Below are 14940 nucleotides of genomic sequence, written 5' to 3' on the forward strand. Positions count from 1 at the left end.
TTTTTACACAACTGATTATGTACTATAAATTTCTTCCTCTTCTGCTTACACCACTTTCAATACACAAGACTAATTATTCAAATTCTCTTTGTTCTACACGCTATGCTTCTCAGGTCTCTCACTCTCACCACCATTACAGTTTTGACTCTTTCTCACTTTATTTTTACTTCAAACCCTTTTAAGGCTCCTACATTTGTGCTATCTTCCACATCTTCTGTTAACCCTTTAAATTATGAAGTCGTACTTCAGCTAGCTCTGTAGATAAGTATTCCTTTATTGCATATTAAATCTTCTTTTCTTAAGAGCTGGATCCTTGTTTAATTCTTTCTTAAGTCACGGACAATGCTATCTCATATATGGATCACACTGCTCATTCGATTCACATTATTTTACTCAATACTTCAATAATATAAGCATCTGCAGGCTCTGCAGAAACTTGTGCTCTAATGGAACTTTTGTGAGAAAAAAATAGCAGATTATTACTTGTGTTAAAATAATTTCTGAGTTTTTATTTTATCACCGCAGCATTATCTCCTTCTGCTTCTCAAACATCAAAATATTGCAACTTTCATATGCTTCTTAACCTGTAACAGTTTTCTCATATCATACTGTACTTTTTCAAGTTGCTTAAATATTTCATTCACAATCGGACATAATAAAATGTCTAACTCACAGCTTTACGTTTACTGCCAAACTGCCTTCCAGTGAAAGACTATCTGATGCAACTGTATCATGTTTCAGCAAAAGACAAAATCACTCTGAAGGCTTCACACATAAAATGTTACTTTTCTTCTTAGACCGAATTGAAAGCCTGCAGTTTTATACTACATACTTTTTTTCTGAATATGAATGAATGCATGTACTGTCTATTCTTTTGGCAAGCAAATGTCTTCATTTTTGGCACCATATATCATTTTGTATGATAGGATGCTCAGTAGCTACTACTAGCTTCATGCACCTGTACTGAGAATCTGTATAGTATACAAGAATCAAACCATGTACCTACAATCTGTACAGGCTAAAGGGTTCAGCCCCTTAAATCAGTATGTCTCCTCTGCACACACTGCAGGTATATACAAAATAAATAAGCATGCAGATTTAAAGTGCTCCTGTGTTCTTCCTATCTCAGCCTTTGTCAAGTAACGTGTAAACAATGCAGGTAGAAAGGAACAACAGCCATCTTACACTAAGAATTTTACACACAAGATTTTCAAACTGCTAACTACTAGGTTTTCTCTAAGTCTGTTGGGCTACCATGAAGTCAGTACATACCTGTGAGAAATGTATTTTTTGTTTGATACCTTGTACATACTGCTAATCTCATTATTGACTAGCTAGCTGCCTGCTTACCTTTCTCACTTATTTATTTATTTATTTATTTATTTATTCACATTTGTTAGCCAGAACTATCTACCCATTTTCAGTAGAAGCCTGAGGAAAAATAAACGCAGTAAAATAAAGATATAAAATAAGGTATGATTGAAATAAAGCACATAAAAGTATAAAAATACAATAATAAATACAGACTTATGAGGAAGTTAAATGAATGTGACATGCATGACAAACTGGTATGTACAGTAAGACGAATTTAAAAAAAGAAATAAAAGTTAATTTACGTACAAATAATATCAAAAATAAACTTCCTTTTTAATTAAAGAGCAAGAGAGACTGGAAAGTAAGGATGTGTGGATAGCTGAAAAGAGAAGGGAAAATACACCAGGAGCAGGAGAGTTGAAAAAAGTAGAACAAAATGAAAAGAGTAAGAGAAATTAAGGAACAGTATATGTCTAGGGATAAACTTAAGAAAAAATAGATAGCATTCACTTCAGTTTTGACTTTTTTTGCTTCTAAACTGCAGGTGTCTTGTACTCTTGAAGACATTCATTAGTTTGAATTGTAATAGGGCAGAAGCATAGTATGTTTGTTTTTAGGAATCCAGGTGGACTCTGTCATGGTTTAATCTGACGGCAGTATATGACAGTGTCACACACTTTTATTTTATTCATTCTCAGTTGGGTTATGAATTGACAACTTTACTTATGGTTGTTGGAAGAACTGGAGGACTACCTTTTTTCATACATATTTTCTTATTTTCTTACAGGTTGTTAAGCTCCCCATTTCTCGAGAAAAATATTGTATCAAGTCTTTGAAGGTGCTTCTTTTTCAAGTGAGACAATCTGACCAGAACTATGTTATAGAGAAAGACACAAAAATTACAATACAGGCAATTCTTGACCTTTAAACAATGTCATTCACTGCATTATAAGTCTTTTAGTGGTAGAAGGTATGCACATAGTTAATGAAGACTTTGCAGCTCCTTTATGGCAACATTAGTTCTTCAATGCTATTGTTTTTAGATTTTCTACTGACAGTTTATTTATTCATAGCAAGTAGCAGTTCCTCATTTCTTGTGAGTGAATTTACATTATTTGCTACTCTGTAAAGGTATTTTGTGATATCACCTGGTCATTTCAAGTATTTTTTGGTTATTCATTCTAACTCCAGCAGATTTCTGGTGGCAGTAAATAAATTATTCACCCTTTCTGTACAAGTAATTTGATTATCATTAAAAGGCATAGTCAGTTGTGACTCCGCAGCATCTTATATGAAAGAATTGTAAAAATGACCTCAGCCTAAGAACACATTTACAGAAGCAGGAGTTGCAAACTGTGGGGTACTTCATGGATTCATTTTAGAATCATTTCTCACCTTTATGTAAATAAATCACTCCTGAATCTACCTCGCCTATGCCATACATTATATGCAGATGACATTGTTTTAACAAAGGAAATAAAAGGCTGGCATTCAGTCTGGAACTGGTACAAACACAAGAAGCTGGCAATCAGTGCAAACAAATCCTCATTTATGATTTTCGTTAATTCTAGAAGCCTAGCAACAATTCTGCAACTTACTATTAATTACCTTTTTGGAAAGGTATTGCCCATAGAAACTGAACTGATCCCAGGTGTACTGCTTAATAACATAACACCTTTTCCTTTTATAACCACACCAAATTCATAACCTCCAAAGTGCTTCAAGAGATAAAAGAGGCCTACACTTTTTCAAACCTTCTTATACTCAAAGCTCTTCATGCAGTTGATATTAATACTTTACTTCCCATACTGGAATATGCTCTGCAGTGGCAAGCTCAAGCCATAACACTAACCCACTACAAACAACAGCGATGAGAACTTTGTAAGCAAATGCGTGTAAAGGGTCTATGATTATTCATCACAAAACAAAAATATATATATAATTGAGCATGCTGTTCATTGAGCCATTCTAACTAAGATCACATTATGGTAGAGATAAGCAGATTTACCGTTTCCCCACTGTAGTATGATTTCGGAGTTGATATATATAATTAACAGGGGGGCACAGCCCCCACATGAGGAAGTTTCGATGAATGGAATTTACAATGTAATGCCATTCAATGCTTTTACCTTTCAATGAATAACCATAGACAGGAGTTCAAATGTATCTGCTTCAGAGATGCTGGTTAAGATCACGCCAACAAAGTCAGCTACTACATTGATTTTATACTAGCTTTCTGTGTAAACTGTGTAATTCAACTATAGTACAATGCATACATTTCTCTTCTGGTTTATGTACATATTTTCTTTTTAAGCTTATTTGAGTGTTTTCTCTTTCTCTGTAGTGTGTATATCCTATCACAGACCATATTCTTCTTCAATATATGTAAACCATGAGATTCTGTATATGTGAGAGTGTAAATTGCTTTGTGTTTTCTTTTCATATATGCTTTTTGTATAATGCACTGTGCAATTGTTCTGGTCTTATGGCCAGGGTTATCACTTACAAGGGTCATCAACCAGCTCACTCACCTGGTTAACAAACTAATTAATAAATATACATACATACGTACATAAATAAAGAAATAATGCATACATAAATTGTACTTGTAAAACTTGTATAGTTGTTCTACTTTGCTTGCCACCTTGATGAGCAGAGTCAAACTTTTTTCTTCTTTTTCCTCATCTGGGAACTGATTTGACTTACGAGCAGGAGGGAGATTGGGCTCTTCCCTACCCACCTTGGCATCTCCAGTTTATTGCTCTCCGAAACCACACCCACTCAGACAACTAAAGTGATCTACTACTTCCTAAATCTATGATACTGACATGTATTATTAATTTAACTGGGGAACATAATCAAAGATATTCCTTTATTTTATTTACTTCTACTGTCATAATCACGGGGAACCTTCTGAGAAGAGTTCACTGTACATAAGTTGTAATAGTAGTTAGTAACTATTTTTAAACTGTATTCTTGTGTCTTCATGCATTCACAGTATGCTTGAATTTCTTCTGACAGCAATACTGTGATGCTAATGCTACATACATCACTGTCATTTGGTGCCCTGGCAACATTAGATACTGGGCCATGCAGTAAAAAACTAAATATATATTTCCTGATAACTAATAGCACTGCCTGCAGTACCAGGTACATATTTCTACTTCTCAAAGCCTAGCTTGGTTTAAACAGACTTACTAAACTAAGAATCACTTGAGTTTATAGCCTTCAAGTATCCTACATTAGAAGGTATGTCATTCATTCTGATTCTCAAAACCTCTTTATGGTATGCTGCCCAGTGATATTTGGGAACATAAATATTCATTACTTTGATATGCTCTGCAGTTTGCAAATATTTTATGTATTACTGTTGTAGAATTTACCATACTTTCCATTTTTGTTCTCAAGTTTGAAAAAAGTGTCACCCATTTTGCCCATTTGTCTAACAAAGTGTCCCACATTTTGGTTAAAGAAGGATGAGAGGTGGGCTTAGACATGCCTAAAGCAAGATAACATCTAATGGAAAATAGGCTGGACAAATACCATGTTTCTCAGAGCCTCAGAACTGGAAACGGAAGAGGTGGTGGACAAGATATGTACAAACTACTCAGATGGGTGCAGCTTTACCACTGCTAAATTCCCAATATTCAGGGACCACTGCTGCATTTTGTTTATATTCTGTATAGAAAATACCTGGTTTGAAGGCAAAACTATTTGTTGCAGAGCACTAAACACAACTATGGAACAGACTAGCAGTCATTGACTCATCCTAAATGGTCCACAAGACCAACAGACAGACAGACTGCAATATTGCCCTTGAGCACTTCTTTAACATCATACATCCTCAGCAAGCCATATTCTGTCCTTGCAAGAAAGGACATGCCATGGGTAGCCCTACTCCTTGGCTTGGAGCAGAAGTAAGGTAAGGTGTTGCTGACTGCAAAATTGCAAAGATACTTAGAAAAAGTATAAACAACACAATTCTCATACTGATCACAAATATCACTGTAACATGATAAGTTGTTGTAAAGGAACAACAAACCAAGTAAAAGCCATTTACTGAAATCAAGAGTTGCTTCTAAACTAGGAAATAGTGTATATATATATATATATATATATATATATATATATATATATATGTATATACTTTTGATATCCTGTATTCCAAATTTCTATTGACATATGGCACCTTTACTGCTGGGCCACCTGTTCATATAAAGATATCACTACAACTGGCACTTTTGTTTGCCCATGGAAAGATTTTTTTCCCTTGACCTCCTGCCACTGACCTTTGCTTCTTTTACTGCAACTCCCCTTTATTATCACATCTTCATTGTTCCCCCAAAATTTGGCATTCACCCTGGTTTGAACCATGCTTGGAGGGGTTCCCTTTTGTGGGAGCATATATACGTAGGCATCCCAAGTCTCCAATTTGCCAGTTCTAACCAAGGTTCGTGAAACTGCTATGCCCCCTGCATATCCCCACAACCTCCTCACAGACGAGGTGAATAAGAAATTCCTCTTCATTTCTCTTCTACTTGGACAGCTTCAATGGGCATCCAAAACCTAATAAAGCTGAGGTCCCCTGGGTAATAATTTGGGAATCTGTCCCTTAATGGGGTTGATTCTTATCTATAGAAAGCTGTGGTGGTTATTCCACTGCCAAAGCAGGACTGTCACTCAAATGTTGCAGCAGACTGATCTCACTGATTTCTCCTCTGGCCAAATAACCAGAAAAGACAGTAGTTAAGCAAATAAAGGCTCACATGAGGGCTTATGGTTAATTAATTGATAACCAATATGTTTCAAGGAAGGCATGGTATCACTGCTTCCCAAGCTCCATGGTTACAGCATGGGACAAGGGTTATGAATAAAATAAATTGTTATACAAATGCACCAGAAGATAGCACCATTGAATCTCAGTAGGGTTTTAAATACTTGGGGATAATGCTAATGACCTTGCATTAACCACCACAGTTCATATGGGCAAGACGTCAAAGAACACTGTCTGTTATTATCCACATCCTGTTACGTGTCCTGCTACGTAAATAAGCAGGCTGAAGAAACACGGGCAAAGCGTATCCTTACATCAGCAAATGAATATGCTTCGCTTATTCTGGCAGGATTAACAACTAAAAAATGTAAAAAAATTCAAACAATGCAAAACAAAATAATTCATTTTTCTACAGGTGCACCCAGAAAACAAGACCATTGCAACACTTTGCTGTAACTCCAAGAAGGGGAAAATTACAGTGGCCCACCACTGTATTTAGTACAACATTTCAAACTGACCCTTTCAGTTTTTAGAGGATCAGTTCTGATCTATTACAAGTCCGTACAGAAATCTTTAAACCTGAATGCTTATAAAAGAACCCTGTAGTCAAGTTTAGAGTCTTTGCAACAACATGACATGCTGCAGCCATTCTTCACATGTGCTTCAAATGCCTTTTCCATTATAGTCCCTAAAATCTGGAACAAAATTCCTGAATCTGTTATCTGTTGTCACATTACATTTTTTCTAACAGTTTCATATTATTACTGTTTACAATGCAGGCTGTCAGCATAATATTACTGTTACGCAAGCAAACAAAAGTGGTTTGACTTCTGATATGATAGTAGCAGGACTATAAATACCACTGTTAAATGGTATTAAGAAATCTTTTAGACCTTATTAGTATTGTTTGTACAATGCTGTTATGCACACACACACACACACACACACACACACACACACACACACACACACACACACACACACACACACACACACACACACACACACTTGCACACATGGATAAACTTTTCATGTCTATTTATATCTAGGTAGTGACTGTAAAGGGGCTGTTATGATACAGTCCACATGCATATAAAATAAAATAAAAATCAATTGATGCTGTATTTAGAAAATTCTACTTTAATACTTTGATTTATACTGCTTTGAATAAATGGGCTGTCAGCTTACAGCTACCTCTCATGTCCCTTTGGTGAGGTAACACCACAGATCATGTCAGAACTAGGTCTCTAACGGTAGTACAATGCAGTATCAGATATCTGTAGAAAAGGAGAGTTTTAGTGGTTTTTTTTCACTATAGTAATGAATTAAGTCAGTGGCATCAATAGTGTGCTGATGTATTGTACAAATTACTGTTGTTGCTGTTCTGTAAGACAGCATTCATACCCTTCTAGAACTCTTATGGGTTTTTACATTATAAAATAAGTCTGTTTAGCAAGTCATGTTTGTTGTTTTCATTTATTGCAAATTCCTGATAAGCAGTAGCTCAATAAAGCATAGCAAGCCGGGTTTGTTGTTTTCATTTACAGTATTTCATATTCCTGCTAAGCAGCAGTTCAGTAAAGCAATCAGCTTCACCCATTTTGGTGAAGGTAGCTAATGAGGACCATCTGACTTCAGCTGACTGCACAAAGTTCCAGCTTGGAAATCTATGCTGGTATATGACAGTTGACAAGCACTCTGCTTACCAACAGCAAAGCTGCTGACCCACAACAATCATTCATGGTTTATCTGTCCCAATAGCCAAGAAACACAGAGGGGGACAAAAACAATGTGTGGTGGTCATTCCCCCTACAACCCCCATGCACCTTCTGCTGGATATAATCCAGTCCCACATCACTGCAGCATGGAGGGAAAGACATTTCATCACTGCAGCAACCTAACAGTGTGAGTGCAAGCTGTCATTATATTTAACTTTATTTATAAGCACTGTCATCTTTTGGAAGTTCAAGACACGACATTCTGAGTCCACATACGTAAAATAATTAGGCATTATTTTCTCATAAAATTAGCAAAACATTTTTGTAAGGGGGCAAGCTGGGTACACCCCACCAGTGTGATTGGTAGTATCACCTGTACCAATGTTGCTTATGAATAACTCAAACTGTTGTACCTCCAACATGGGGGATTCTCAGCGGATCAATAGGAATATACTAACTATAAAACTGTTGTACTTTGGAGAAGGGATAATTTTCCAAACAGCAATACTAATATATTAAATATAAAACAGATTTAACTCCAAGAAAAGGGAATTATCCAAGGAGCAACTCCAATCTACTGACTCTAAACTTTGGAGTGGGGAAAATTCTCCAAGGAACAACAATTTCAGATTTAATGTACGTTTAACATAACACATATTTAACATATTTTAAAATATGCCAGATATTGTTACATGGCAGCTCCGACGTTTTTATCAACTTGTACTTATTTTTTATGTGTTTTTGTATTTTGCTATATTAGCTACTGACAAGTATTTGTAATTTTTTTTATGTTGTTTATTTTATACCTTGGTTATGGGGCTTTTCTACACACTGAAAATGGGCCACAACCTAGATGGGCAACTCATTAATCAAAACATAAGTAAAATAAAATCTTACTCCTGCTAGCACTTACATTTTCACTAGTCTGTGGGCACATATACCATTCTTGAAATTTTAATAAGAACACCTAAAAGCACTTGTATTAAAAATGTCACTCCAACACTTTCTGTAAGGACATTTTCATCCTTCTTGGCATCTGCAGATAAAAATAATATCATCTTAGGTGGTACTTTTTTAGATTCCAGACACTTCTGATAATTGTAGCAGCATGTGTGGAGATACTTTTCAGGTAGCAAGTGTGGGAAGGTGATTAGTGCGTGTATTACGTAATGCATCGAAGTCCATGTAGTGTTGACAAGTTTTTGTCAGAATTCAGACTAACATATTAGCAGTTTAATTGGTGCTGTCAGCATGTGAGCATCTTTATAAGCAGACACTATCCTAGCGTTATGCTGTTATACTTTCACAATGGAATATTGAAGTGTCATAGCAAGAGTAGGTTAGCAGCTTTATAGTATTCATCTGAGAAGAATGTGCTGCTGACGTTTTTTGTACCTTGTCTTGTTTCAGGTAAGTGCTGGTCACCTTAAGGAATTAATCCTCCTGCTATGTGCACAGTAACTGCTTCTCTACCTACAGCTCTGAATGATTTGAGTTTCATCTGTATTGAGCAGCAGAGTGTCATTCATCAGGATAGCAACTCTATCATTTTTCTTTGTCCATTTCTGTAACTAGTAGTCATAATATTACAACAGAGAGCCGAGTTGGTACAGTTAAAGTGAGTGAGTGTCTCTTCTTCTGTGCCTTTGATTTTCCATTCATTCGTAATGGTGTCCTTTTGCCAGGTTGATGCCAAGAGTACCTTAGGCCACTTTCTCAGCACCTACACCTCTCCCTGCAGCTGTTCTCTGCAGACTGTCTTGCCTACCACTGAGTCAAGTCAGATTATGCAAAGCATGGAGCCCCATGCCAGTCTGGTGGCATGTAAAGTACTGCTATTCATAACCTACGTCTGAAGTGCTGGAACAGGTTTGACAGTGAGTCTTATGCTATACTACATTACTGCATTGTGGGATGTTTTTTAATTACTCTTGCTGTGCTAAACATTATACACTGGTATTTAGTTTTTAATTTATTCATTTATTAATTGTGTAACTGAAATGGTCTATGTTGTCCCCTTTTCAGCCTGTAATCAGTACTATAAGTACAAGAGACAGCTATAATATATGTACACAGTTTAGAGTACTCAATCAACCAGCATGTTTTTGGAGGATGGAAGGAAAATTGAGTTTCTGGGCAGAACCCATGCAGGCATGGGAAGAACATGCAAGCTTCAGAAAGAGCTGTGTGTCAATAATGCTTAGTGCATCTCTCTGTTATGCAAATACAATTTGTCATGAATCTTTAGCCTATATATGCAAGAGAAAGAGATAAAGCAATGGTTCCAAGTCATACCTCGAACACCTAATTCCTCAAAGAATGAGTTAATCGAAAGCAAAGCAGTCAACTTGCTGGTGAAAGGATAAGGCCTACAAAATCACAAATATAGTGGCTTTGCTCCCTGTACTCCTAAACCTAATACATTGAACTCTAAGATCACTGCATTTTGGGGAAAGAAGCAAACCCTAAATGTAGCAATCATGCTTGATAACTGCACATTTTGTATAAATGCAGTTAGTCAAACTCTTGGTTATCATGCAGGTGGTAGGCTGCTAAAACCAGTAACAGTTACAAAAGGATATTAGAGGCAAGTTCCAGTTAGAGTTTAACAAAACAAAAAACATCATCATTTACATAGCATTTGTTGTACCTCAATGCACTCAATATGTACAATGTTTAAGACTAGTAGTGAAATGTCTGAATATGTGGCAGCAGTGAGTATGCATGCCTTCAACCACACAATATCAGGAAATTAGAGAAACCACTTTTATGGCAAGGGGGTTGCTGGCCAAGAGAAAAGACAAATTTCCTTATTGTCTTTATGAGCAATGTTCTAGGTTTTTTTACTTCCTCCAGTGTACCTAGCAGGACAGTCCCATAACCAGAGATCTTTATATCAGTCAAAGGGCAATATATACTTTCAGTACAGTATTGGTTATGCAGCACTTAGATCCAGGCTTGACCTGTCCCCAAACTGGTTTAGAACCCATAGCCTTGGGATCATATGTGAACATCTTACCAGTTGTGCAACACTGACATCCAAAGAACCCAAATAAACTAAACAACCAAAAAAACATAGGTTTACAATTCAATGATCATGAATGAAAATGTCACTGTTAATTTTATACTATAGTTGTTCATAGCACTGAGCTATATACCCGGAGGGCTGCATTTGAAATGTTTAAATATCAAAATGTTTCTGTGCTTTTGAGACATGTCTCAAAACAAATCATGGGTTAGAATACATTTTTGGTTCAACAGTCTACTTACTCTTTCCCTTTTATTTATATCTGTAGATTTTTTTTTTTCTTATTTGTTGGCCTGGTTATCCTGTTAAGCTTTCAGGGGGTTGGTAACCACAGACCCATTGGTCACATCATTGAATGTAATTATGTGTTCACTAATGTTCAGTACAGCAAGACACACACACACACACACACACACACACACACACACACACACACACACACACACACACACACACACACACACACACACACACACACACACACACACACACACACACACACACACACACACACACACACACACACACACACACACACACACACACACACACACACACACACACACTTGTTTTGGTGGTGGTGGTGGGGACAAAGATTTACTTTAGTATTTTCCATTTCTTCGTCCAGGCACAAGTAATCTTACATCACGTACAGTGTCAGGTTGCATGGAAAACATTCATCAGTGTCTCAGAATAATAAGCACACTGGTTCCTGATATGTCTGATCTACAGAGTAAATCCTGATAAATAATGTAGCCTTGCTATTAAACTTTTTTCTGCTCCTTAGGTTGTACATTATATTCAGTACTTGAATATGAATAAAACAGACACATCCTGAACAAAGCTGTTGCGCTCAATAATGTCATAATTTTAGATGTAGCCACAATCTTAACCAAACATCTCAGTAACCCTCTTGCAGTCTGCTGTGCATCCCAGAGACAATGTCTGAGCAATTATGTTATGTATGATTTAAAATGCTCTTAAACAAAGAATGTGTTATTCCATATTATGATATTAAACAAAACTTTCTGGATAGGCTCACTACTTAAGAAACTTTCTTACACCAAATCTGAATGCTTTAAAAATCCTGTGAGTTTCTCAGTACAGTGCTAAACTAAGCAGTGTTGACATAATGTAACAAAGCACTTTGAAAATTAGTTGATTTGCACTTCTATTAGCAGTCTGTCATAACTGCATGAGGTACATTTTTATGTTTTCTGCTTTGGCAAACATCCTTAACTAGTATGCTCATGTTGCTCTCCTGGTTCTGCCAGCTAACTGGCAAGACCCAGGTTCTTTTCTGTTTCTCCTCATGAGGAAAGAACCTGCGTTTGGGAAGCTGGCACATTCCTCATCCACCCACCCCCAAAATAATTGTGATGTGCGCCTATACTTGTATAACTGACATGACTGATGATATCATTTCTACAGTATTAATCTAGTATTTGACAATTTTCTTTAATGAATACATGTTTTAAGTACAGAAACCTAAACAGCTTATTTTGCCTTGAATTACTTTAATGGAATATACCTACGAATATACCTACGAAGATAAGATAAGAAAATATAAATTTAAAATTTGAAATTTGAAATAATTTTGTGAATATTAACAAATTTTGTCAGATTAAGCCAAAAGTAAAAAAAAAGCTTAAAACCTTGGTAGAGGTACTCAAAACACCTATTTAAGTAAAAACAGGTTCTCAGTATTCACCTGTAATGGAACATAAAAAATGGCATTCTATTTTTTGTTTTGGAAGGGAGGAAGTTGTAAGAGAATCTAACTAATGTGCTTGGTTTGGCCATAAGCAAATTTCATTGATGGGAAAATTTTAATTTGGAATGTTAAACATGCTTGCACAACATTTGGTACATGACAACAAAACAGGATTGATCACAGAAATCATCTTTGTGGTTGAACAATAATGCTTGTTTACTGTAACTACATGGATGAATGAAGTAATATAACTAGATTTTGAGTTTTTAAACGCAGTTTTGAAAATAAAACAAGTTTTATGAGGGGGCAGCGATACATATAATGGATGCAGAACTAGAGTATGGATTGCTTGTTTTGTATGTATGTATGCATGTGAGTGAGGTTAGATCACTTGTCTTCTAGAATATGTACACTTTTAAGTATATGGTTGCAGTGTTTGTATTGATGTGTAATTTAAGCTGCCATCTCAGTGCTAGCCACAACTCCCAAAAGCTTTGTCATGATAACATAAGCAGACCCTCCTAGGCTAGAGCTATGCTTTTTATTTTAATTTTTTCTCTGTCACCGTGATTATTTCTGTCTATTGCTTAGTCACATCTTTTTGCTTTATGCAGACTCATCAGGGTAAAAGTGTTAACTACAGAGAAAGTATATCAGAAGTTCAATATGCTCTAATTTTCTGATCACATTCTACAAAAACAGCATAATAGTGGTTTAGGAAAGGTCAATATTTTAACAAAAAATATTTTCCTCCAATATGTCAAACTGCATTTCTTTTCTTTCTTTTTGTTGTATTTTTTAAATAAAAATGCTTATCAATACATACCCTTTAGGTTTATTTGTTGGGCTGGGAAGAGAACAACAATAAAGAAGTCTAGCAACTAAAGAACAAAGGAAGTGCACTTCTCCAAACAATGCAGCCTTGGCAGTCAACTCAGCATCCTTGGACATTACTTGAATAGGCTGGTACTTCCATGTTTCCACTGATACAGTGCCAGTATCTCAGAAGTCAGTAAAATTCCGCTGTGTGGCTTAATAGTGCTGTTGGCTTTTTAGTCAGGTAAAGTCTTCTGAAAGCAAGATGGTCAACGTGAGTGTATGTGCACACAAAGCTTTCCTGGTATAAATGCAAATCATTTTCTCACAGCCCTTGTTTCAGATGTACGTGGTGTATTGCTGACGTTGCTCTAACCCTGCAGCGAGTTGCATTCAGGCTTGTAATTACTGCATCTTTAACCAACAACTGAATGATGCACGCAACAATAAGATGGGGGTGGGGGCTGCTCTGGGCAACCTGCCAAGCACCATCTCTTAAAGTCATCAGCTATGTTATATGATCACACATTCTCCAGCATGCAGTGATAAAATATTAATAAGTTGTCTGCCCCCTCTTATGCAGTTTTCTAGGCATTTCTTGTGGAAGCTGAAAAAAGGGTTATAGAGCCTCAAAATTAGGATTGTATATAACTAAAACATGCGCTCTTAAAATATATTTTATGAATTGAATTTGCATGTTAGCATAGTTTTTGAATTTTTCTATATAGGTATGCCAGTTAGGCTGGCAGTCCAACAACAAATGTGACTAAAAATATGTATGTTCTGTCAAGCAGAAGGCTATAGTCCAGTTATCAGCACATTTACAACAAGAAAGTGAAAAACAATTTGCCAATAACTTTTCCCTGATTCTCACAATTCGGCTTTACTAGAGTGGAAGCTACATAAAGACTCACCAGTGTTTTAGAATATTTATTGTTACAAATGACACACATTCCTCTGAATACTAAGAGAAAGTTGTATTGTGTCACTCAGGGAAATTTACAGAAGATAGCAGATATTGAAATAAAATAAGTGATTTTATAGCACCAACTCAAATGCATCGATTTATAAGTATACTTCATAACTGAAATTCCATTTTAACCATCTTATTGGGTACGTAATATATTATGTTGCAATATTTTGTATGTATTTCTGTGTGCTTGAGTGTGACTGAATGGTATGCAGTCACTGGAGCTGAACATTACAAACACCAGCATCAGAATATTTGTTAGCACTAAATAGAAATAAAGCATACTTTTCACAGTAATAATTTAAGAAAACATTTATACCAAACTGTAATTCTCAGATAAAGTTTCAGTAAACAAGATGATACTCAACTCTGCACTCAAACATTTAAAGTGAAAGAATTTTGTTCCAAGATAGAGAAAATAAATGACAAAGGGTTGGCACTGCAGCTTCAAAGACATAACCCTCCAAAATTTAGATCCATCCAGTCACAAATTCTTTGTCCCACTTTTGCACATGGGGTTGGGGTGCCACTTCACCAGTGGCAATCATCTAGAGCCAAGGATTACACTGTTCTTCTATACTACATACTTGCATGCACACTCACACC

The 14940-nt window shown here is 36.1% G+C and overlaps 1 protein-coding gene across 1 annotated transcript in view; it reads right to left on the reverse strand.

The window, feature by feature from the left end:
- The window catches only part of BTBD10 (BTB domain containing 10), a 1432231-nt gene extending 1418516 nt beyond the window's left edge, over positions 1-13715 (reverse strand). The window contains exon 1 of the mRNA XM_044059092.1: positions 13375-13715. Coding sequence (XP_043915027.1) covers positions 13375-13499 — 125 coding nt within the window. The 5' untranslated portion in view covers positions 13500-13715. The remainder of the gene's footprint in view (positions 1-13374) is intronic.
- Between the last annotated feature and the right edge of the window lie 1225 nt (positions 13716-14940).

Source organism: Protopterus annectens, chromosome 17.part0 (genome assembly GCF_019279795.1).
Source record: "Protopterus annectens isolate FY-2018-M chromosome 17.part0, PAN1.0, whole genome shotgun sequence".
Taxonomy (NCBI): domain Eukaryota; kingdom Metazoa; phylum Chordata; order Ceratodontiformes; family Protopteridae; genus Protopterus; species Protopterus annectens.